Source organism: Astyanax mexicanus, chromosome 2 (assembly GCF_023375975.1).
Source record: "Astyanax mexicanus isolate ESR-SI-001 chromosome 2, AstMex3_surface, whole genome shotgun sequence".
In the NCBI taxonomy this organism is placed as follows: domain Eukaryota; kingdom Metazoa; phylum Chordata; class Actinopteri; order Characiformes; family Acestrorhamphidae; genus Astyanax; species Astyanax mexicanus.
Window position 1 is genome coordinate 52486091 of NC_064409.1, and position 26031 is coordinate 52512121.

The 26031-nt window shown below is 39.0% G+C and overlaps 1 protein-coding gene across 2 annotated transcripts in view; it reads right to left on the reverse strand.

Annotated features, from left to right (window-relative positions):
- Positions 1-26031, reverse strand: part of nell2a (neural EGFL like 2a) — a 141286-nt gene that overhangs the window by 36677 nt on the left and 78578 nt on the right. For both annotated transcript variants that reach the window (XM_022672327.2, XM_022672326.2), the window contains exons 13-15: positions 25728-25853; positions 5201-5323; positions 2295-2390 (exon numbers count right to left, since the gene is read on the reverse strand). In XM_022672327.2, the coding sequence (XP_022528048.1) occupies positions 2295-2390; positions 5201-5323; positions 25728-25853 (345 nt within the window). The remainder of the gene's footprint in view (positions 1-2294; positions 2391-5200; positions 5324-25727; positions 25854-26031) is intronic.

The window sequence follows — 26031 nt, forward strand, 5'->3', positions numbered from 1 at the left end:
CACTTCAAAACTTGAGGTATCATAGCAACCACCTAGCAACTGCCTGAAATGCCTTACCTTAAATTTCCTTACCTTGCCACATTATAACACAATAGCAACCACATATTAAGGAACAAGCAACACCATAACCACCATTGCAAAACCTGAGATGTAATAGCAACCGTTTTGCAACACAATAGCAACCACTTATTAACCCCTAAGCAACACCATAGCAACTACCTAGTAATCACCAAACAGAAAGCACATGGAACAGCACAGTAACCACACAGCAAGCGCCTGGAAGTAGAATCGACTTTAGCTGTGCAATTATTCTCCTTTAGGTTTCTTTTTGTAGAATTTAAAAAATAAGAATAAATTAGATTTTCAACCAACTATTTTGGCTCCTATTTTTTCGTTATTTATTTCTATGACCTGTTTACTGATAAATGTAAGAAAGAGTGCTTTGACCATTACATTTATTGTGCCATTGTCTTTTTTACACACCCAATTCAAGTTATTACAGAACAAGAATTATAGAGATATTTTACACACTTAAACAGGCAGAACATTGTGTAATTTGACTGCAATCAGGCAAGTACTGCCTCCACACAGCAGGGTTAGCTGTAATTTAAAGTCTAATGTAAAATCTCCTCATTAAAACTAAAGAGCGAAGAAGCGGTTAAAACGACACTAAGAAAATATTGCGTTAGAATTGATTACTTCGCCTGCACTGATATATCAGACTGACTTTTACACTCAGTTACAGTACTAGTCTCCATGGGGTATGTTGTACCATTTTACTCACTTAAGTGAGATTCCATTTATAAAAGCAATACAAGGGGGAAATCATTCAAAGAATTGAATACTTTCTTAATATTTTCATATAGTCTACTAAAATAAATGCATATTACTGTTGCCTTTTAAGTAATTTAGGTGAATTCAAATGAATTGTAACATATTCTAAAGTTTTTTTTTTCTGACCTTAATGAATGTACTGTGTGGTTGTACTACGTATAAAAATACCAAATCAGAGTATCATATCAGTTTTCATTTATTTTGCAAACTATTACAGACAGCAGAAGTGACTGACTGAGTTAAATATGCTATACTGTGAAAATGCCTTTTCATGGACTTCTGTAAAACCAGAGTTTCTTAGACAAGCAAATTGTGTTTGAAGAAGCAGCTGAAATGAATCTACAAAAATGTTATTTTCCTTACTGTCCTTCCAATCAAATGTCTGGAGGCTCCTCAGACAGCGGAGGATCTATACTGTCACTCAGGGAATGACAGGGAGGGTGGCGTAAAACAAAACAATTGGATTTCAATCGGACACTGTGCAGGGACACGTCGTAAAGCGTAAAGGGTCCTTTATGTGCAATCGATACGAGGCAGGATGAGGCGGGAGCGTCCCGCTGCAGAGGCGAGCGCCGTAGGCCCGAGTTTCCCTCTGCAGTTTGTTTTTCCCCTGAGCAGAACCTCCCCCAGCCATGCTCAGCATCTGCCTTTACCCTTAATTACCCATAGAGTAACAGCAGCCGGAGAAGAACAGCGCTAATCCATCATAGCCCAGCCGCACAACGCCACGGCGAGATACCACACAAAGTCCCATTGAGCCTTCAATCCGGCTTTTGATTAAAACGTCCCAGCAATTTCAGCCACTCTCAGCGTAATTCGGGGCTAAATTAGATATGAACAGTAGCAACTTTATTACAAAAAGTCAATAAGAGAAGAAAGCAAACATGTGGGGGATGGACTGCGAAATGAATCTGACTTTATTTAACATAGCGCTGAGCTGCAGGTGCTGAACGCTATATAACGTGGCTGTGGTTAGACTATAGCTATAGCTGAAAGACAGAATCAATCTCTGATTCTGTTATCTGAGAACACAAAGAGCTGGAGGATTTGAATTGAGATGAATAGCTTTGTTGGAATCGACTCTGGTGCGAAATCAAATTTTCAAAGTGCAACGAGAATTGTGTACAAAGCTTTGCGTTTAATTAGAGTATGATTGTCAGCGAAGACAGGACGTGATACTCACGATTAGCGGCTGAGGAAAGAAAATAATCGTATATAGATAGATCAACTTTTGCAGGTGATACAGTTGCTAGGCTACAGGGCCAGAGCTTACCGCTGTAGTCCAGTAACACGCCGAGCGAGCAGCGAGGGTACGCTCTCTTGTTTCACTTCATCAAACCAGTTTAGATATTGAGCAGCTAAAGCCGGACCCAGCAGCACATGGGGAACAGCGAGGGAATGCAGGGCAGCAGCAGTGGGTGATAAGAGCTTCAGCAGAAAAGCAGCAAAATGTCTCTTACCTGTCTCACACCTCTGCCCAGTGAAGCCTTGCGTGCACACACAGGTATTAGGAGAGACACAGGAGCCGCCGTTCAGACACAGGCCATCACACAGAGCTGCGGGTCAAACAGGTCACACACGGGTCAGAGCTCACGCACATTTCACAGCAGCATTTTGCTGTTTTAGCACTGTGACACACTGTTACACATAAACAGATGAGCAGATATACAACACACAGCTGCTCATCTGTCTCTAGAGGTCACAGTTCTCACTGATTATGATGATGAATGCATGCTGGAATTTGATGTTCATTATTTTTCACTCACATTTTACTGTAACATTTAAAGGCATTGTGACAAAAGTGCAGATTCTGAACATTGCACACTGCTGTTTATTAGAATAATAGGTGGTATTGTACATTAGATGTATGTAAATTAATTAAAATGTTATGTCAAGGGGTAGACTATACATTACTAAATGTTCTGTTTTTTCTGTTGGGCATGATAAAATATTTGCTATACACTTTCTAATAATTTTCTTGAAATATATAGTAATATTTATCGAAAATGGGCAGAACAGTGTCAGTCTTGATGCTGTCAGTCTGCCTGTCCTGGACTCTAGTATTTACTCGAATAACTCCATTTCCCAAGATGCACCTGCGCTCAACCCTCCGGACATGCCGGATCATGTGACAAATCAGCGTTCCGGCTTGCATGGATTGTTTTAATGTGATTGCTCACACCTGGGCACATAAGTATAAATAGCCCTTGCTTACACCCAATCCATGCCTGGTATTGAACCTATTTTACATAGCTCTTCTGCCTTATGTTTCTTTTGTGTTTGATTTCGTTTGTTGCCAACCCTTTTTGCCTTTTTAACCATTCTTTAGACCATCCCTTCGCCTTACCCTTTTGCTCTGTGTTGCATTTTCTGTGTATGGCTTTCTGCTTGTTACACTCTGGTATGTTGAGTATTTATGCTGCCATTTTGCTCCTTGCTCTGCCTGCCTGCCTTAGACTACTTATATCTGTCAAAGTCCTCATTTAATAAACCATTTTTATTGTTTCCGTGCTTTTGCTTTCGTGACAAACAGAAATTTACACTTTTTACAGTTAGAACATACACCCATAATGTGCATTTTAAAACCTCTACTGACCATATAGTAGGCCTTCTAGTATTACATAATAATTACATAACTTTTTTTCTGCATACTTTGTTAGGCTACTACCTTTCACCCTGTTCTTCAAATATCAGCACCCTACAGAACCACCACAGAGCAGCTATTATTTGGGTGGTGGATCATTCAGCACTGCAGTGACACTGACATGGTGGTGGTGTTTTAGCAGTGTGTGTTGTTCTGGTAAAAGTGGGCCTACACAGAAGTGCTGCTGGAATTTATAAACACTCACTGTCCACTGTGCTTTAGACATATCTAAATAGCTGCTTTAGATGTGAAGTCAGAGCCAGAAGCTAAGAATCTGTTGATGCATGGTATGGTTATATTTCAGTCCTTATATATATATATATTCTTTTTAGGTGGAGTGGGTGGATGTTAGTGTTTCAGGATTCCTCTGTGTCTATGTAACCTTTTGGCTCTCTCCCTGTTGTAAGGCTGTTATAGATCTAGATATAGATCTATTGGAATCGTGCTGCATATTGTCTGTTCCCCATCTGTTCTCCAGTCAAAACTAATTCCATCTTTCTGCCTTCCTCCAAGATTTTGACTGCCCACCTGATAGCGATGGATGTTCGACCCTAAGGTTCTTCTGTCACCTGTCCGGCCAGACTGATGCAAGTGTCTGAAAGTCCGGCTTCCTCGTCACTGAACCACAGATCAGCTGTCTCTCACTCTCCACTACAGATAACATCAAGGTTTATATGAACTCTAACTAGGAATAATTATTCAGGCTATATTTACCTAAATAAATTAGACCTATGTAGATTTATAATAACTTTTTAACATTCATTTATAAGTTGTCTGACCAGAGGAGGATGGGTCCCTCTTTATATTTTCGCTTTGATGTTACACGCCATAACATCTAAGGGGAGATTTTCCTTGCCTTTGTTGCTCACTCGGCGGTTTCTGTGTTATATATTCAATGTTTTGTCTTATTCTCTGTTCTGCCACATTTCTGTAAAGCTACCTTTGCGACACCATCAGTTCTAAAAAGCACTACCGTATTTTTTGCACTATAAGGCGCACCAGAACATTTATTTTCTGGTCTATTTTCATACATAAGGCTAACTTAGTAAAATAAAGCTAAGCTAAATAAAGCTAAATAAAGCTAAATTAGGTGAACTTAGCTTAGAGACTTTCTTTTAAAGTTAAACAAGCAGTGGATTTTAATCTACACAGATTTCTCTTATTTGGGTAAATAAGTGCTTTCGTTTATTTACAGTAAGCTTAGATTCCCAAATTTCTCCAGCACTAAGGACGGATCATTAGAATTAGCGGCTAACCACTCCAGCTGTTATAGCCGGGGATAGGAGCAGGCTACAAGCCGATACTACTCCCCTCTGAACGGGGAAATAGCGAGTGTTGTTAGCGGGTAATGCTAATGCTGCTCCAGTAATGCTAGCTGGGGTTAGGAGCAGGCTACAGGCCTATAATACTCACCTCTGTACGGAGAAATAGCGGTTAGCGTTTGGAGCAGGCTACAAAATGATCATAATCACCTCTGAACCAGAAAAATAGCAGTTAGTGGCTAATGCTAGTGCTACTCCAGCTCCTTACTACCTGACTGGTAAAATTCATACATAAGACGCACAGGATAAAAAGGCGCACTGATGATTTTTTGGGAAAATTAAAGGATTTTAAGTGTGCCTTGTAGTGCATAAAAATACATATATACACATACAGCCATACAAAATCTGTGTACTTTAACAGAGCAGCTATGCTGATGTGTGCTAAACAGGTGTGTCTCACCTTTGCAGATGGTTCCATTGCCTGTGTAGCCAGGTTTACAGGAGCAGCTGTGTCCTCCCACAGTGTTAAAACACAGTGCATTCTCATCACAGTTGTGCTGTCCTGACACACACTCATCATGCTCTATTACAAAGAGAGAAAGAGAGACAAAGAGAGAGAAAGAGAATCAGAGACAATTACAGAAAACAAAAAGTTGTGCTGAGTTTATTCTGAATAGTGGCATTGTGTGCTATTGTCACAAGCTGAGGAAAGTGTAGAGGAAAGCTAGGGAGGAATCAGGCTCAGCAGGAGAGCTGATGGATTACCATAACTGCCTCTGTTACAGCCAGAGAAGGTGAGAGGAAAACTTTACACTGAAATTACTTTGGATTGAACTTTTCAGCATCCTGTGCAAACAGTTTAAGAAATGTTTGCACCCCCCCACACACACACACACATACACACTCACTTACACACACACAGTAAGACCTTGTATAGCTGAAGATGCATTTTCGCTCTGCCCTCCATTTGACCATGAGCATTAGGCGAGATCTTTATCCGCAAGAGATTGCGAGATAGATCTATTCCGTTTGGACTCTTGCAAATGTTTCATAAATAATCTTCTTTGATTCATATCATGAGTGGATATGGCAGGGCTGAATGATGTTTGAAGGTCAACTCTCCACTGCTTAATTGTTCGAGAATATTCCCAACAAACCCAAATGATGTGTGTACGGTTAGTATCAGGCTGAAAAATATGAGTGATTTAACCCTTTAAAATCCTCACTGTTTTAAACCCTAGGGCTTATTATTCTGTACCTACAGCGACTACAATGCACACATCTAACGCTGAATTATTCTTTATTTTTGTGTTTTGCCAGTTCTTTGAGTTATATATTACACTAAGATGCCAAATATCATGGATCATCAGTCTAAAATCATGCTCCAGGACTTTTGCCATGTTATTGGACATATTCATGCTAAGGAATGCTACACCAACCTGCAGAATATGCATGTGGGGTGGGGGTGAGATTTATTCCCAGTAAACTTCTAGCCAGAAACCATCAGTCACAATCATTACCTCGCAGTGTGCTGTCCACTGTGGGTGGTAATGCCTTCTAAGATACGTGACACTGTGAATTCAGGAATATTAAAAGCCAGCACAACTTCAGAAATAGCTTCGCTTAAACTGACGATGAGCGCAAAATAAACTAGCGATGCCATGCCAGATAATCTCTAGAGAGGAGAATACCCACGTGCAGTGAGTGCAAAATGAATGGATTCATATGAAGCAACTGAGCAAAATCAGAGTTTATAAATGACTGATCAATTTTACACAAAAATATGTACTTATGTCCTCAACACAGAACTTTATCAAAAGTTTCAGCACCACAGACATGTAGAAAAATGAGAATATACAGGTAGGCTATTGTTGCTGTTTTAGTAAAATACATTATTATACTTTGACAAATAAAAAAAAACTCAGAAAAATGAAGTTCATTACTTTTTTTATTCAAAGTTTTTAGCTCCATTTTAGGACTCTATCGCAAGCTTATCTAGAGATTGCTGCTTTTGGACATGATAAACATGGTCAGCAAAGTTTAAGTGGCATTTACACACTAAAATGACCCCTAATTTCTTAAATCATTTAATGATATCTAATCCTTCATTGAGAAACACCCCTAATTATCACATCAGGGTCCTACTTTTTTGCTGTTTAAGCAAAAGAAAAATTCACACATTTCTCATTTACAATTAAATATCTACTAGAGACAGATTATATCTGTCCAGTATCATTTATTTTATTTAATCCTGGATATATGGAGATATTTGGAGTACATTATTAGTATCTTGACATTCTGGATCATTGACGTCTGTTAGAAATCTGCTAAAATTCTTGTATTTTTATATCTCAGTTAGGGGTGTGCCATATCATATCATATACAATAATAAAATGTAAGTTTTGTTTTGTTGCAGTAGTGTATTATTTATTTTTTTGTCATATCGTCAAGAGTATCGTTATTGCGATAATACCATTAAATATCGTGATATTATTTTAGGGCCATATCGTCCACCCCTATAAAAGAGCCGCCATCCGTGCGCCGTGCAGTTTGATTTGGGGCACATCAGTGTGTCTTTGCTATCGTAACGATGGGAAAAGTATGCCTTGTGTGGCTCTAAACAAGCAAAAGGCATGTACTCATTTATACGGGTATGTTTCGGGTATAATGTGCAATAAACTAATCCCTAAGCGTTTAACTTGCTACTCCCTTTAAGAGCCAGAGGACTCAAATGCGAGCTCTTCTAGAGATTGACAGTAGGTTCCTGATATAATATGGAAAAGTCTCTCTTTTAGTGTGATCCCATTGACTGTATGTAGGTACTGCTCTTAACTCCCACTCACAGACTGGATCAGATATTTAGCATGCTCATCGGCGATCAAACAGCAATGGCTCGGCGAGTGTGAACCCGGCATAAATGTGTTAACATACAAAACAACAGCGTAGATGTATTCTAGGCGGCACAACTATTTAAATATTGCAGAAGAAGTCCAAACTCAGAAGGAACACAAACTGTAGTCAAGCCTATCTAAGCTGAAGGTCCACTGTCTCATCCGGTTCCATCTATCAGACAGCATGACACATTCCTCCATTAACAAGTCTGCTCCACTGTTCTTCAAATGGAAAGCCTGGATGACTCCTTGGTGAGCTCACAGCAAGTGTCTGCTTTATTTTAGAATAGACAAACAGAGAGAGGTAGGACAGACAGAGAGAGACTTAGACAATCTGAGAGAAACATACAGACAGTTAGAGACGGAGAGAGAGAGAGAGAGAGAGCTGAGAAAGGTGGTGACTCACTGACTTACAGAGAATCAGAGTATGACTCAATCCTGTATGAGTGCTCTCTCTGACTGAAACTATGAGGAAGAGAGTTTTACTTCTCCCCACTTCACCCACACGCCAAATATGAAGAGGAACTCTGACCGCTAGATTGTGATGGTGTGTTTCCTGAACTTTAACCTTATCTTCAAGGGTCCATACTTTAGTTTGCCGATTCTCATAAACAGCATTGGAAATCAAGAGAACACATATAACAGCATTGTATAATCAGGTGTCATGCTTCCGGCTTCTCCCCCTGCCTCTGCTGCATCCTCCCAAGTGCACTTCCTATAATGCACATTAGCAACGACACAGACTGGGTTCATCCAACGTTGCTAATCCTGAACAGTTTTTTCATTCCTCCTAACCTGAGTACTGATCACACTCGCCTGTTTTTAATTACATCTCTTTCTGTAAATGCCTGAATAGAAAATCCAACCTTGTGCAAAGTTTTGCAAACCTTATCCTATATAGAGTGTTATTCCTTCAATTGTGTTTTTATCTTGTGGTTTGTTTCTTTGTTTAACTGCCTGACCCAATTTACATCCACTTGCTTTACATCTAATCCACTCTATCCATTTTATTAAAACCTCTTGGTCTGGAGCTAACAGTGTCCATTTCTTCCAAAAAAAAAAAAAAAGATTTTTCTGACTACAATACACATTTCCACTGTGTGATGGACCATCTCAGATACCTCTCGACATGATAAACATGGTCAGCAATGGTTTAAGTGGCATTAACACACTGAAATTACTCAAATATTTCTTGAATCATTTAATAATATCTAATGTTTCTTTGAGAAACATTGTTTTTAAACATTTCAATATCCGTGTGTCTTTGCAATCGTAACGATGGGAAAAGTACACATTGCATGGCTCGAAACGAGCAAAAGGCATGTACAAATTCTCTTAATTAATCATTGATGTGTTTTAGGTGCAACGTGCAATAAACTAATCAGCATTTAACCTGCCATTAACTTTAAAAAACAGCAGCGCTCTGACTTTGGAGCATTGCTATTTTACCTACCTGATCTTATCCAATGCTTCCTCAGAAGAGGAAACTGACCTGCTTGTGAATTTTGTTTATTAATGACGTAAAAGTTTAAATAGCTGCCAACAGGCACAAGCTATGGGTTTGTGCACTGCTCCATGTTCGTGTGTGCAGAGGTATATGTGCCTGACAGTTGACGTCTGTCTAGGTTTTTTTCAGTTAGTGGCGCATCTGTGTTTTCCGTTGCTAAGATAGCAATACGGCAGAAATTTACATGAACACCTTATTTTGAGACCAACATGCACATAAGCTTCGATATATTCACAAGAACCGTTGCTATTTAAACTACACAGGTCAAAGGGCATAAGATAGCAATGAGTATTGCGACGCACCTTGCGCAGGGTGTAAGGTAGAGCCCTAAGACTTTGTGAATATATCATGATTAAATTTACCTGTTGACCTGTTGCTTGATTGAAATCATATTATTAAGTTTTTTAACAGAATTACTAGTCTTAAACCGCCCATTCCATTTTTTTATGAGTTGCAGGCCTATAATTATATTTTTTGTCTACGCAAAATCTAAATTTTTTGGGGGGTCATAATGTCTACAATCAAATAAGTATGAAAGAAGTAGAAGAAAGTAAAACTGTTTATTTTTGAATTGCCTTTTCTGATTTTGGGCTTTTCTTTAACAAGTGTATTTGATTTAATATGCCAGAATATTAGGCTTAGAATGAAGCTCAGGTCTTGGATATTGAAGAGTGAAAAAATGCCAAGAGACTGAACTTTGGATAAGAACAGAATGCTAAGCTGAAGTGAAGCATATTTCTGTAATCAACAGGAGGACATCCATGTCTGCTGCTCGCCTCAAACCTCTCATGTCTCCTGACATGCCTTTCACTCATCCAAAGTCAGAGTGACATTTTAATGCTTTGCTTGGGGGAGTGTAACACATCGGACCATGCTGAAGGTCATCCAAGCGTACGAGCGTGCGGACACAAACACACGCGCACAAATCCCGTCTCCATGCAGCATTGAATTAGGCGTAGGAATCCTATCAGAGAGAGTCAGAAAGAGGCAGAAATGAAGTGTCAAACCGAGGGGGCGAGGAGATTAACCCAAGGTCACCGTGGCCTGCTGGCAGCTGGATCTGCCCGCTGTGTGCCACTGCACGCGTATCAACAGGGCTGCAGAGACACGGACACTCTCTCTGCTCCTGCCATTCAAATCTCACTCACTCTGCTCTCTCTCTCTCTCTCTTTCTCTCCGTCTCTTCTCCCTCTGCGTCTGACTCTACCTCTCTCTCTGCTGTCGTTCATGCTCCTGACAGATAAACAATCAATTATGTACAGGCAGTCACCGGGGGGATGCCGGCTCTCTCCGCTCTCCTCCTCTCCTGGTTTTTACTGCTGTTGGAACATCTGCGAAGAGGCAGAGGGCTGCTGCTGCTGCTCCGTGAGAGCTGCGTATCAAACCCAAAAGCTGGATGCTAATGAAGCGCATTTATTTATGGCATGGAAAGAAAACCAGAAAACAAGCTCTTTCACCCCCATTGTGAAAAGAAAAATACAAAAGTCAGCTTGTGGTGCATCGCATGCATATCAGATACTATCCCCGAACACACCAGTGCCCTGAGAAGCAGCAGATGTTGCGTTTATGCATTTGCCTTTCTTTCTTATCAATCCATAAAGGCCGTGTTCTCAAAACGCAGAAACAAAGCAGCAACAGAAGGAGGCATGGACTGGTAAATCTAAAAGAGAAAGAAGATTCTGACAACTTCAATCCCTCCTGACACAAACCACTGATTTTATTATAAAAAAATCTCATATATGCTATATACAGCTGTGGAAAAAAATGTGAGATCACTTAAAAATTATGAGTTTCTTTGATTTGACCAAATTGAAAACCTGGAATATAATCAAGAGGAAGCTGGATGATCACAAGCCATCAAACCAAGCTGAACTACTGAACTGAGTGGAATAAAGTTATCCAAAAGCAGTGTGTAAGACTGGTGGAGGAGAACATGCCAAGATGCATGAAAACTGTGATTAAAAACCAGGGTTATTCCACCAAATATTGATTTCTGGACTCTTAAAACTTTATGAATATGAAATTGTTTTCTTTGCATTATTTAAGGTCTGAAAGCTCTGCATCTTTTTTGTTAATTTGACCATTTCTCATTTTCTGCAAATAAATGCTCTAAATGACAACATTTTCATTTAGAATTTGGGAGAATTGATTTACGTAGTTTTTAGAATAAAACAACAATGTTCATTTTACTCAAATATATACATAGCAAAATCATTAAAAGAAACTGATTCAGAAACTGAAAGGTTCTCCTAGGTTTTACCAGAGCTGTATATTATAGATCCTATTTCACACCATGTGCAAGGTGTGTTGCAATGCAACAGTGCTTGTGAATATATCTAAGCTGATGGATGTGGTGGCCTGAGAGGTAAGGTGGGTTCAGGTACATTTCTGATGTATTGCTATCTAATCTTGGCAACGGAAAACCCTGGTGCGCCACTGCCAGAATACAACCCAGACAACAGTCCACAGTCAGATGTTCATTACTATCTTGGCTACACAGGTGTGCTGTGCTTGCTCAATTTGTTTTACCCCCCCTCTCGTTACACACTCACACAAGGACAGACAGCAGTGCACAAACCCAACTTTTACATCAACAATAAACAGAATAAAAAAACCTTGATAATTCTGTAAATGAGCTGCATACATACCTTCACAACAGAAACAAGCTGAGAAGTACAGAAGCACGGCACCATTAAAATATTAAAATACCAATCTGCCAAAGTCAGAGCGCACCTGGCTTGGTTCTGATTGGTTTATTTAATTGTTTTCATTTCAAATTATAGCCAAAACACAATCATGATTAATTAAGATACACACTGATATGCCTTAAATCAAACTGTGCCCGGCAGTTTTTTTGGAGATGGCTCATCTATAAATTGCTAAAATAGGGCCCTATTGTCAGGTGCGGGAACAGGGAGAGCACGTGGAGGCGGACGCAAGTGCAAGTAAAATTTATTAACATATATGAATAAACAAACAAGAAACTGGAACAAAGAAAACACAGGGAACAGGAAACGGACAAAGATGGGAAACAGGAAACACCTGGGAACAAGGGGCGGAGCTACAAAACAGGTAGGCACATGCAGAGAGTAAATAAACAGGGACAGAACAGATGAAAACGTGACACCTATGTCTCAACACCTCATTGTTTCTACAACCAGTATCCATTTTTTCAAATCTGCTAAGCATATTGGAAAACTTTGTACCAGTAGCTCTATAATTGCACAATAATGTAATGTAGTTTTCCTGTTTCTCATCATAGTGTGTAAAAACTGAGTGGTAAACAAACAAGAGTATATTTTTTTCAATTAGTATCTTCAAAGTTGACACTTTTGGCTTTGACTGAAAAACTCTTAGCATTTTCCTGATTCAGGTTCAGGTTGGGTGGTTTTGGAAACCAGATTATCTGATGCAGCACTCCATCACCCCGCTTTTTGGTAAAACAGCCCCTACGTAAGGTGTTTAGAGTTACTGTCCTATTAAAAAACGATAGTCCCAATAACTGCAAACCAGATTAAAAGGCAAGGCTGGAGAATGCTGTGGTCTCCTTGCTGATTAATCATCAATCAATAAATCACCAACAGGAAAGCAAAGAAGCCACACACCATCACACCTCATTCTCAGTGCTTATTGATGGGAACAGCACATGTAGAATTTCCACTCACTTTTTCTGCATCCCACAAAGACATAGCAGGTGCAAAAAAACATTTCTTGGGTTTCTTGGCCCAAGCAAGTCTTTTCTTCTTTGTGCTGTTCCTCAGTTGTGATGTCTTTGTAGAAATTCCAATAAAAAGGCCTGATTCACATAGTCTATTTTGAACAGCTGATGGATTTCGTGACTCCACTTGAGGACACAAGTTTTCCGGAAGTCAAACAGGACTACTCACTGTAGAGAACTATAAACCAACCCTACCTCTGCACAACACAACTGATGGTGTCACACATTAAAAAACACATCAAGAAGGCAAGCAATTCCACAAATGTGATAAGGCACACCTCTAAACCCACTTCAACCAATCGAGCTGAATATGAAGCTATAAATGCTACATTGAAAGAACTTCTATACATGTTTCTTCATGATTTTAGGAATGCACTACATGTCAACCAAATCTATTATTATATAATAATTGTCAGGCAAAAATGACGGGAAAAACACTTTTTTTTTTTTTTTTGGTGACTAACTGATTCAAAATGCAGTGTCTTCTCTAATGTTACAATTTTTTAAAGCATTTCCCCTCTCCTCTGCTTGTCCCTTGTGGTGTTCATATCAGCGTATCCGAGTGATGCTGTATAGAATGTAGGGAGTGAGAGAGAGAGAGCTGGCTGGGAGAGCATTTGGCAAACGGCAGACTTAAGTTCATTTTTACACTCCACTCACAAATGATGACACAAATTATACAAAACAAAGCTTATCCAGTTTCTTAACTCTAGGACTGGCTGTCTTTCAGTGTGTAAATGTGACTTCAGTAGCACAAAATAAAACAAATACATGGGTAACACTTAACAGTAAGGGTCACAAATTACATGTATTATTAATTGATACTAGCTAAGACATTATTGAACATTAATACATTTTTATTATTTAGAATGTAAAAGACATTCATTTAAAAATGTCGTATTGATTAATAATGTCTTAACTAGTGTCAATTAATAGTTAGCTGAGTCAGTCGGTCATAAGAACTGTTAATTAATGTGTTATTGTAAAGTGTTAGCAATTCATGATACGAATAACACTGCTTAGCACTGCTATAACACAAATTGCACTGCTGAGGCAAATTTGTGACTAACATAGCACTGCTGATATACGATATGTACCGTGCCTTGTTGGTTTGCCTGTATGGGATATTTAAAATATTAAACATTCAATAAATATTATAAATTGTAGTTTTGTAACTGTTTAATTCTTATGGAGCAGGACAAAGGTACATTTAGACTATTTAATGAAAAAATGTGGCAAAATGTATGAAAACCTGTGAAACAATGTTTCATTCAGATGGGCTTTTTGGCTAATAATATTTATATTGGTGCATCTCCAATTGAATAAAAAGGTGAATAAGACACCTTTGACTGGAACAAGGAGTGGAACCACTCTGAGCAGCAATCAGGAGTGAGACTGACAGCAAGCCGCTGCAGAGCAGGAACCAGAGCAGTGTTCGTTTCTCCGTTACTGACAGGTGTTGCATTCACAGAACTACATTTATAGGTCTTGACCACAGATCCAGTGATGCACTGTTCTTTTTGAAGCCCTGAAGGCTGCGAGTGAAGCTCACACACAGACAGACAGACAGACAGACAGACAGCAGCAGGGCGAGGCGGTGGGGAGACAGGGGCGTCTTACCGCACTGTGCACTGTTGCTAACGGACTCTTTGAATTGGACCCGCTCTAATCCTGTGTCCCCCATGAGCCCCTGTGGGTATGTGAGGTGGCTGATACACATATACACCCCCTATACACCCACCCACCCAACAGCAGCACAAATCTGAAAAGACTCAGGCAGCTCTGTTATCATCAGATTAAAGCTTTCTTACACACCTCTGGACAAAAAACCCACAAATACACACACACACAAACTCACACAACACACACACACACACAGATCAAGAGAGAGTGAAAAAAGGAGAGAGATAGAAAGCGAGGGGGGAAGGGGGGGGGGGTGGAGGAAGGGATTATAGGCTAATCTTTATTAGTGTTGAAGCACTTGAGGCCCTGCCTCACCTCTGCGAGGGGAAAGTGAAATCTTGACCTTCATGTTGAAGGGGAGAATGGAGGACTGATGATATAAGAGCTGTGATCAGAACAGGCCAATCAGAACAGGCTGTTGAACATTCATTGACCCAACACTAAAGTAAGTGACAGGCTCTGATTATACCTCAGCTAATGGCACCTTATATAAAGCCAAGTTAAACCTAGCCTGCAATATAGACACCTTCCATCAATGCTTCAAAACACGTCGCCTTTAAATTCGTACAAAACACCACGTTTTCTTTTTCTGTTTGTGACAATTTAACATACAGCGGCTTATAAAAAGTATATAACCACATATTTACACATATTTTATTGAGATTTTAAGGGATAGACTAATACAAAGAAGCTTAACCTAACTGTGAGGTGGAATTAAATGGTTTTCTACATTTTAATGAAATAAAAATCTGAACAGTGTGCCGTGCAACGTTACCCTGAAACCCCTAAATAAAATCCACTGCAATCAATTACCTTCAGAAGTCACTTAATTAATACAGTCCAGCTGTGTGTAATTCAGTCTCAGTATAAATACAGCTGTTCTGTAAAGGTCTCAGTGGTTTGTTAGAGAACACTAGTGAACAAACAGCATCACGAAGACCAAAGAAATCACCAGACAGGTCAGATGTTGTGGAGAAGATTAAAGCAGGGTTAGGTTATAAAAGCATATCCCAAGCTATGAGCATCCCAATGAGTACTGTTCAATTAATCATTCAAAAATAATATTCTACAACAATATTCTAATAATATAAATAATACTTTAATATACAGTGGCTTGAAAAAAAGTATTTGCCTCCTTACAGATTTCTTTTGTTTTTGCACATTTGTCATACTTACATTTTTCATATTATCAAAAAAAAATTGTTAATATCAAACAAATATAACCTGAGTAATTATAAAAAATTATAATTATAATGATAATTGCATTTATTTATTATAGGAAAAAAAAAAACTATCCAAGCTATCCTAGCCCTTTGTAATAAAGTGTTTGCCACCATGAATTAACTGTGATTAATCACACTTTTTGGAAAGCTAAACTAAATTTCACTAACCACAACCAGGCCTGATGACTACCAGACCTGCAGAATCAAGAAATTACTTAAATAGAACCTGTCTGACAACATGAAACAGCTAAAAGATCTTAAAAAGCAACACATTATGCCGCAATCTGAAGAATGAAAAAAGATGAGAAAACAAAGTAATTGATCCTCTATCAGTCTGGAAGTGGTTACAAAGTCATTTTCTAAACATGGAAACAGTGGTGAACCTTCCCAAGAGTGGCCAGCCGACTAAAATTATTCCAAAAATTCATGGACAACTTAATCAGGAGGTCAAAAAAGAACCCAGAGCAACATTTAAAGAACTGCAGGTCTCACTCGCCTCAGTTAAGATCGGTGTTAATGATTCAGTCATAAGAAAGAGACTGGGTAAAAGATTTCTCCATGGGAGAGTTCCGAGGCAAAAATCACTCTTGACCAAAAAGGACACAACGGTCCATCTCACATTTGATCCACAGGGTAAATATTTTTTGGACTGACGTGACAAAAGTGGAACCTTTTGGACATCTGCCATAAAACTAGCAATAATTTTAGAAAACAAAACATCATACTGAACGTTAAACATACTGAACTGTTGCTGCTTTGCTGCTTGATTGCAGTTGTTGCTACCAAGGGTTGTATAACACGTTATTAGGTTTAGGGGCAAACACTTTTTCACTCAGGGTCAGATTGGTTAGTTTTTTGGATTTTTTTTTATTATTTTAAAAGTTTTTTTTATATTTACTCAGGTTATATTTGTCTGATATTAAAGTCTGTTTGATAATCAGAAAAATATCAGCAGTTTGATAATCAAAAAGCAAAAACAAACGAAATCTGAAAGGGGCAAATACTTTTTCACACTGTCACAAGAGTTTTTTTGTTTTTTTTTTAAGTAAGGTCATGGTTAGGACCGAGGTCCTTTATTTCAGAATACACCCAGAGTATTAGAAAATTATGTCAGATTGGCCACGACCTTGAGAACATGCTTGCACTTCATGCTGGATTCCAGATGTGCTGCTTATCTGACCTCTATAATAGCCAGACACAGATAAGAGATTCCTTCCCTCACCACTCTTAAGCCCTGGTGGGATTAGGATTAGTTTTACCTGGGGCGGTAGGGTAAAGCAATTATTACAGGACATCCTTACTGATTTCAGTTTTGTCTGAATGCGCCATGGCCATTTTTACTGGACTGTGCACTCCTGCATCAGTATAGATTTAAAACGAGCTGTAAAAAAATCACCGTAGCGCAAACTAATCGTGTACCAATAAAATTGTGTAAAAAATATTTATTTAAACAGTCTAAAAATAGTTATACAGCTTTCCTATATCACAGAGGTGCACAGAGTTTAGTTTTGCAGTGAATGGCTCAGATACTACAGGTGGTAAACCTCAAGTGTTAAATGACTAATTCAGAAAAAAAGTAAAGGACTCCTCAGAGGCGCCACAATTCTCAAAGCTTATAGAAAGTCACTGTATAGTGTAGCTCAGTTTTTCTTAAACTGTGGTATGGGTACCACTGGTGGTACTCAAAGCATCCCAAGGTGGTACAAGGACAGAAATCTATAAAGTTTTCACCTGTAATTTTGATAACATTTTGTCTGTGTTTAGAGATGTATCCATTAGAACCTGTATGCAAGTCCTTCACTTTCAGAGCTACAGTTTTATAATTATTAACATCAGTTTCATTGTCCCTACAGTAAAACCCTGTGGAACACCAAAAGCTATGCTATATCAACCAGCAGTCACCAACATTTCACTACACTTTCTGGATTACAGTTAGTAGCTAAATAAGGTAGTAAACACTGTAGTTCACTGTTTGGTGCTCTTGTTGTTTTCCTCTGTATAAATCCTCTGAGATGTCCAGTAGAAATACTGTATTAACCAGAAACAACAATCAAAAACTATTTCCTTACAGACTGCAAAAGCAAACAAGCTCCACACAAGAGGTGAAGAACAATTGGCAAAAAGATATTACATGTATACGTGTGAATTACACGTCTAGATTACTGTGTAAAAGCATGTTTGTGGAACACGTGTTCCTGTAAGATGACTTGTAGGTGGTACTTGGAATTTTGGTCCTTAGTAATGGTCTAAAAAGTTTAAGAACCACTCCTGTAACCTATAACTATACACAGTTCATTATCCCCATTAAAGATTATAAAGGTTATAACTATGTTTTTTTTTTTAGGGGAAGGCAGTAAGTAAATCGAGTAGCCGCTCCCATCTCAGTCATATATAAAGAAAACATGTTTTCATGTTTTGAAAACATCTTTCGTACCGATTTTTGCATATTTCCTGAAGTTCTGTAGTAAAAACGCTTTACTGCATCTCTCTAGATAAAACTAATCCCATCCGAATAGGGTTTTAAGCACTCTTAAATCCACTAGTTACCTGTGTGGGGTGACGTTTTATCTCAACACAAATAGATGTATTTATATCATCAGTGTCTCCGAGGCCAGAACACAAACTGCTGTGGTCTGCAATCTGCCATTAATTGCCTGGGTCTTCAGGGAGGAGTGTGAGGAAATAGTGTTTTATCAGAGTGCTATGAGGAGTGTTGCAAAGTGGAGGTGGATTAATATAGTGCAGACTGAACATACTCTCTGTGTGTGTGTGTGTGTGTGTGTGTGTGACTGCAGGCAATTAGGGACTAGAAAACCTCTCTGTGGGTTAACATTCAAGCTGATGCTCACCAGCCATTAATTACAACACCTGTGGCTGAGTTACAGTCAATACACAGACAATAAAATGGCAAATACAAACATTTTGCACTTAAACAAGTGTGTGTGTTTGCGTGTGTGTGTGTTTCTGTGAGTGCACACAGGCAGTGTGTGTCTTTCTGAGGCAGAGCAAATCATTTTCCTGTGTTCAAAGCAAAAACGCACAGGACTAATCCAGACTGTTTCTCCTCAAATGGAGCCAGAGATCCATCTAATTAAAAGTTGGACTGTTGTGGAATGTTTCAGCTCAACTTAGCAGGCCCTTTGATTCAGTCGTCCTGTTGGCAGACAGAGCTAACTGTGAGAGCGCTTTTCCCTTTATGAAGTGGCATTCAAAGCGTGGGACAGAAATAATGTGCAGGGATAGAGGACGATAGGGGAGCAGCATTGGCGCAGCGGCACGTCCGTCTGCTGCCAAGGCTTCAATGAAACAATGGACACTGAGAGGAGTTTTACTGCTGGCTGAGAAAACGAAAGTGTATATATAGTTTAAAAAAGCCCATCCTGAGCTGATTTTTTTATAGACTTGACCATCTTTACTCAAAGAGCAGATACTGTACAGCTACTGAATCTAAACCATAGACTGTATATAGTTGGACAGAGCATCGTCTCTCTAAAGAGAAGCCACCACAGGTCGGGCGCCCCCTGCTGTTCGGTTTCAGAAAGCTGTGTAACCCCACCCATCCCCATAGATCAATCACATTTTTTTCTAATATACTGTAATTCTACCTCCTTTATTTAAATGCAACAGCTAGTGTAACCTCTTCTTATATTGTTAAATTTTGTACATCCCCACATAATTTGTTTTTTAAAACGTTATTCAGCTCTATTCAAAAAAGGTGTGGTTATTGTAAAAGGGCTGGTTATGGGCGGGACCAATAACAGACCGTCAGCTATGCTCTGCAGCCTGTGACCACGAGGCAGCTCTCAGGGGCGGGGTTATTTAAATGAGTAGGCGGTCTCTCCACAGTCTTTCTCCCTCCTCTGGTCTCTACTGCGCAGACTCGGGTTTTAGGATTGCCAACATGGCGGAAGATTTTGGCTTCATTTTCATTGAATGAATGGGAACGGAGACACGGCGTCCATCTTTTTTTTACAGTCTCTGATCTAAACAGTAAAAAAAAAAAACGATTTGGAAGTACCTGGTTTTCTGTTTTATTACTTAACAAATGTGGACTGATCATTATCTAATTCAGTATTAAACACACAACTAGCTAAACTAATAACACACAAACAGTTGTACTGTCTTCGTTTGAGCACATTTAGTGAACACTGACAGTGCATCCACAGGCTAGAAAAAGGAAATGAACTCTATAATAACTAATAACTAATAATTTATAATTAATAATCAACCAATGAAAAATTTTTTTATAGAGCACAACGAATAAGCATCCACAGTTTAAGCTAGGAAAAAAAGTGAGTTCTTTTTTCATGGATTGGAATTACCTAAATTTCTGCATTGATTACCAATAAAATGTGGTCTGATTATTATGTAAGTCACATTTATTAACATGGGACAGTTTGACTAATAAAACACTGCTCCGCTGTTTAAGAACCCTTTCTTACACTCTGCAAAAGGCGTGTCATGATGCTCATTTGCAAATTGGTCTTCACTCCACGTGCCTGCATCACTTCAATAGTGACGTGCTTGTGAATATATCTACACTGATGGCCGTGGTGGTCTGAAAGCGAGGTGTGTACAGGTACATTTCTGGTGTGTATTGCTATCTTGGCAACGGGAAAACACAGGTGTGCCACTGACTGATTAAAACCCTGACAACAGTCAACAGTCAGACATCCATTCCTATCTTGGCCACATAGGCAAGCTGCGCAGACCCTCGCTCGTTACACACACGCATAGACATGCAGCCGTGCACAAGCATAACTTTTAAATCAGCAATAAACAGCATACAGAATAAAATAATATTTCGGTTCCAATTATTTGACTTGCCCACACCTTCACAGTGTGAATGTGCAGGTCAGTTTCCTCAACGCAGAAGTGCTGCGCCATTAAAATACCAATCCTCCAAAGTCACAGCAGACCAGGCTCTTAAAGGTAATAGCAAATGTCATATTGATTGAGTGATTGATTGATTTCATGTTACGCCCACAACACAGCCATTATTAATTATGAGAATTATTACATGCCTTTTGCGTTTTTCAAGCTTTGCTAAACATATTCTTTGGATCCTCACTCTCCTGTAGATCACTGAAATAGGGCCCTAAGTCTTTTATAGAGCACACTAAGTAAATATCCAAAGGATAGGCTAGAAACGGTAAGTAAAATCTTTGGAATTACAATAAAATGTGGCCGGATAATTATCTCAGTCACAGGAGATTGCCGGTTCGAAACCTGTTCATGTAGCTTGCCATAAGCTACTTGCAGCCTTGCTTTTTCTGGGTGGGTATACAGTGCTCTTTTCTCTCATCACTCCAAAGGGTGATATCGATCATCACAAGGCGTCTGTGAGCTGATGTATCAGAACCGAGTCGCTGCACTTTCCTCCAAGTGTGCTGTGAAGCTACTCGGCAATGCTGCATCAGCACCAGTTTGGAAAGAGATAGTGGCTGACTTCAGATGTATCGGAGGAGACATGCGCTAGTCTTTACCCTCCTGGTGTGTTGGGGCATCACTAGTGATAGGGGGAGTCCTAATGAGTGGGTTTGGTAGTTGGCTGTGTAAATTGGGGAGAAAACATTGAAAAAAAGATTATCTAAGTCACAATTTTAACAAACACTAATTGTAACTGCTTGCATGTACTTGTTCATGGCTTTTCTTGAGCACACTGAGTAAACTTTCAGAGTGCAGGCTAAACAAGTTATTAGCAATGCAGATTCCCAGGTAAAAAATAAGGGATGTTTTAATCTTTCTTGCACACAGTCTACAGTACGACTGAGTAAGAAAGGATATGAAGCAGTTCTGAAAGTTGCAAATGTGATTCATGCTCAAGATGGAGCTAAAGAACAAAAAACGCTTCATTTCCATTTTCTTCAACACAGCAAGTGGTAGGATAGCACAGGAAAATCACTCACATTTCAGCCTAGACCTTACCCTGCGTGCAACCTCATGCCTCATTGTTTCTGCACAAGCAGCTTTGTAGTCTGTGTGCTAACAAGCAACAGGAGATCAGTGCTTTGACTGAGATGGAACTGTATTGCTCCATTATTTAAAGATCTTCCTTTAGTTTCTGTTACCTTACATATACTCCTCTGTATATCACCTACACGTCTTCACTGTACAATGACAAGATAAGAAAATGAAGGTCTGTCAGATACAATAATTCAAACACAGAACCACTCGGCTGGATATTCTAATCATTCTCAGCATGCGTCAGGACAGACATTAACACTAGATTGAATCCAGAGATTGGAATAGGGAGCACAAAATTTACACCCATCTATATAGTTATTTAGACAGAGTCTGAGCTCATGCAGAAAATACTGAAAATATCAGAGCGCTGAATTAAGGTGCTGATTACAGAGACGTACCATGAACTGATTGAGTGAATTAACTACAATAAAAGCTGAAAGTCACTGCACTGCTTTAATAAACTGACTTGTCGGGCTGTAAGACAAATCATGTTTTATCATTATTGTGATATGAGTTTTCACAACAAACACATTGACAGAGCTGCAATAACATTGTAAATAATAGCAAACTTAAAGTGCATTACCTACATGCAGCAAGAGAGAAAGCTTATAACACTGCAGACTGTGATCACATGACATAAAGAGGCTGGAGGCAGAGTGAGGCAGAACTCACTCAATACACTTTTGACACTTTTCAAACACTTTTGTGTTGTTTAACATCAATATCAGGATATCCATGATCAGTGTAATGTTTCTCAATTTCATTTTCTGACTGTTTGGTTCAAAATTTGAAAAAAAAAAAAAAAAAAAAAAAATGGGCATAAAACTTCATTATTTCATTTTTTCCAGTTGAAACAGTAAATAATTTATTTTCATTTTTTTTTTTTCAATTTTTTTTTGCTTTTTCATTTCTGCCCGTCATGATCTGAATTTCAGTAAAAATGTAAAAAAATGTTTCTTGTAACAAAAATAGGTTACATTTTACCATCAGATCTCTGTTACAAAATGCGAAAACATGTCATGCCCCACACTCAGCTCTACCTGCAATTTCCAGTAACAGGACAACACCACCCAGAACGCACCATTTATTGACTCTCACAATCATGTGATGCTTTCAGGAAGCAATTCACCTGAGTACTAACACCTGGTGAGCCAGGTATATAAGACTGTTCAGAACTCAGCTCCAGTGCTGTGTATTGTTTTGGTTCATCCAGCATTATAATGCATTTATCTTTGCCTTTGTTCGACTTCTGTGTATTATGTTTTTTTTTTTCTGTGTACCCCAGTTCTGATTTCTGTTTTTCCTCTCTGCCTGTGTTTCTTCTTTACTATATGAAATGGAAAAATCGAATAATTATTATTAAAATTTTACACATAATTTTATATTTTTATATTCAGCACCAAAATAGAAAATCAAAAATTTAATTTGTAAATTTTACATTGACCATTCAACAGTGTTATAGCACATCACGTTATCACACTGTCCACATTATACAACCCTACTGCCTTGTGTTCTTCTCTAAAAGGAAGAAGAATCCTCTCTCCTCACCTTCAATAACATCTTTAATATCCTTTACAGACATCTGAAGGCCATTTACAGTGTGTGTGTGTGTGTGTGTGTGTGTGTATGCATGCTCTTGCCAGGAGGAGTTATCTCTTAAAATATGTGCCAAGACAATGATGGTGCAAGTAGAGCTCTGTCTTCATAACTCAGCACAAGGACGACAGCCATTTGACTGTAGCGAGAACCTCCTACAACAGAGTCATGGTGGTGGATCCAGCGAAAGGGTAACTTAATCACACAAATTGACTTTTATAGGGGGATGCAAAGCGCTGTGCGGCCCCTCCAACCTCTCAGTCTTTTTAATAGTGAGCTATGGGAAACTGCCGTAGCAGAATTTAATCCATCAGCTTTCTGATATTGATCCTCACAACAATTAAATGATGGAAATTGTTATCTGCAGTCCAGTAAAAAAAGAAACACACACAATGAGAAATACAATACAGTCTACAATCCACTTAATGTTTATACAGCAGTCGTGTTCACATGGAGGTCAGCACTTATGAAAAGCACTTCCAGAAAGAGGATGTTTTCTCAGTTCCTTAAAGGTTGTAATATGGCATACTGTATGTGAAAAAGAAAATTCCACAAATTGAGGTGGAAGCAAAGCTGCTCAACTAGAGAAAGAATATTCATTTATCCTACTGAATGTAAGATCTTACTGAATGTACCGACAAAATATCCACTGATATTTTTTAAATTAGCCAATCTGAGTTAAAGATTACAGAAGCTTTGTGTGAGACTCCTTGGAGAGTTTTGAGTTTCTTGTTTAATTGTTGGATGCAGCAATGAAGGTGGAGGATGGCTGAAGATGCTTATTAAAGACACTGTTGTACTGTGTATGCACTGTGTGTGCAGGCTCCGCTCCATCAGTCTTACCTGAAAAACTCACATATTTGTAGAATATGTGTAAAAATAATGTGCCTCTTAAGGAAAGCAGAGTAAAAGCTTTTAACACAACTAACTGGATATCCCCCTTGAAAGTACATTTCTGACATGCACTCACACACCACATACCTCGACAACTGCTTATACTTGCACTACCCAATACCCAATTTACCCCCCCCCCTTTAACTGTGACTTTTACAGAACTGTATGCACTTGTTCACTTTACCAGCCTTAAGCTTTTACACTACTATATTGCACTAATGTTTATGCGGAGTCTGTTTACAATTGTACTGTTATTCCTTCTTTATTCCCCCAATCACTATTGCACTATTGTCTTGTTGTCCTTTTTGTATTGTAAATTTAGTGTCTCTCATTATTTTATAATTATATTTTTATCTTGCTGTCCTTGTTTTAACTTTGGGAAGGAGAGTACCGTAATTTCAAATCTCTGTATGTCCTGTACATATGCAGTATTAACAGTAAAACTACTTGACCTGACTTGAGCAAATGGTGAAAGGCACATTTAACACTAACCAAACATTAAGCAGCAAGTGTCAGAAAGCTCAAAATTATGAAGTTTTTATAGCACTTTTCTGCAGTGTGCTAGATTTAAGTTCTATGTTTTGGTATTGGCCCCAAAATGAAATAATGTTTGGTCCATCTGTACACATTACCACAGACAAGGAAAGAAATAAAACGAACAAAGTAATCAATGTACCAACCCTGGTCATTTTGAACGTACTGCCCTGCACATTTTAGTGTTAGTGTTACTGCTCTCAACGTGCCTGACTCACTCTATTAGCTAATTAACAAGCCCTTTCTGAGCTAAATGTAGTATGTTAGAGCAGAAAACAACTTAAATATGCAGAACAAGAGTCCTCCAGGACCAGCAATGGGAATCATTAACTGGATCTAAATCATTTAAGAATGTAGAGCATCAAAGTAAATCGTAAAAAAAAATCCAAATCAAATATGTAAACAATGTAAATCTGGGTCAGGCGATGGGAAATAATGTCTATAGACACGAGCCTGACTGTACTGTTTGTTACCAGCCAGACACATCCAACCACTCTACACGAAGATTAGCAGACGCGCAAAGACTCAGAGTGCTTTCCTGCTCAATTAAATCACTGTTTTCCTGTAATAGAGGAAAGTGCACACTCCCAAACCACCGTGCTGCTGAGCCTCATCCCGCTTCACGCTAAGCTACGGTGCACTGTGAGAATGGCTTTTTAATTACAGAATGGCAAACAAGGACAATAGAGTCACTTCTATTAGATCTAGTCTGGGGTTATATAGGGTTATATCTGCCACCACCATCACTGGGTACACTAGTCCACGAGTCCATGCTGTACACTATTGGCTTGCTATTCATTAGGATGAGCAAATAACATTGGAGGTGAAGAGGGAATTGCCTGTTCTTTGGGTGAAGGACACAGTGGGCACTCTGCAGAATACCTCATTGAAGCACTAGTTTATATAAACAGCCATTCACTGGGTTATACAATCACCAGCTTGTGTGCAGCAGCTTTGCTGTGTCTTTCTCTTACCGGTGCAGGAGTAGTCATCGATGCGGATGTATCCAGTATGGCAGATGCACATGAAGGATCCGGGTGTATTCACACACATCGTGTTCTCTCTGCAGTAATGCTTCCCTTCCGCACACTCGTCAATATCTGCCAGAAACACACAATCACAAAACACAACTTTTCAATAAAACATTTAACATGCAACACACAGTTTGTCAATTCACACTTTCCTCTTTTCCACTAACAAAGTGCTGGTGCCGGAGCCAGAGCCAGTGCTGGTTCCTGCAAACCTTTTAAAAACTTGCCCGTGTTTCCACTGCTTTAA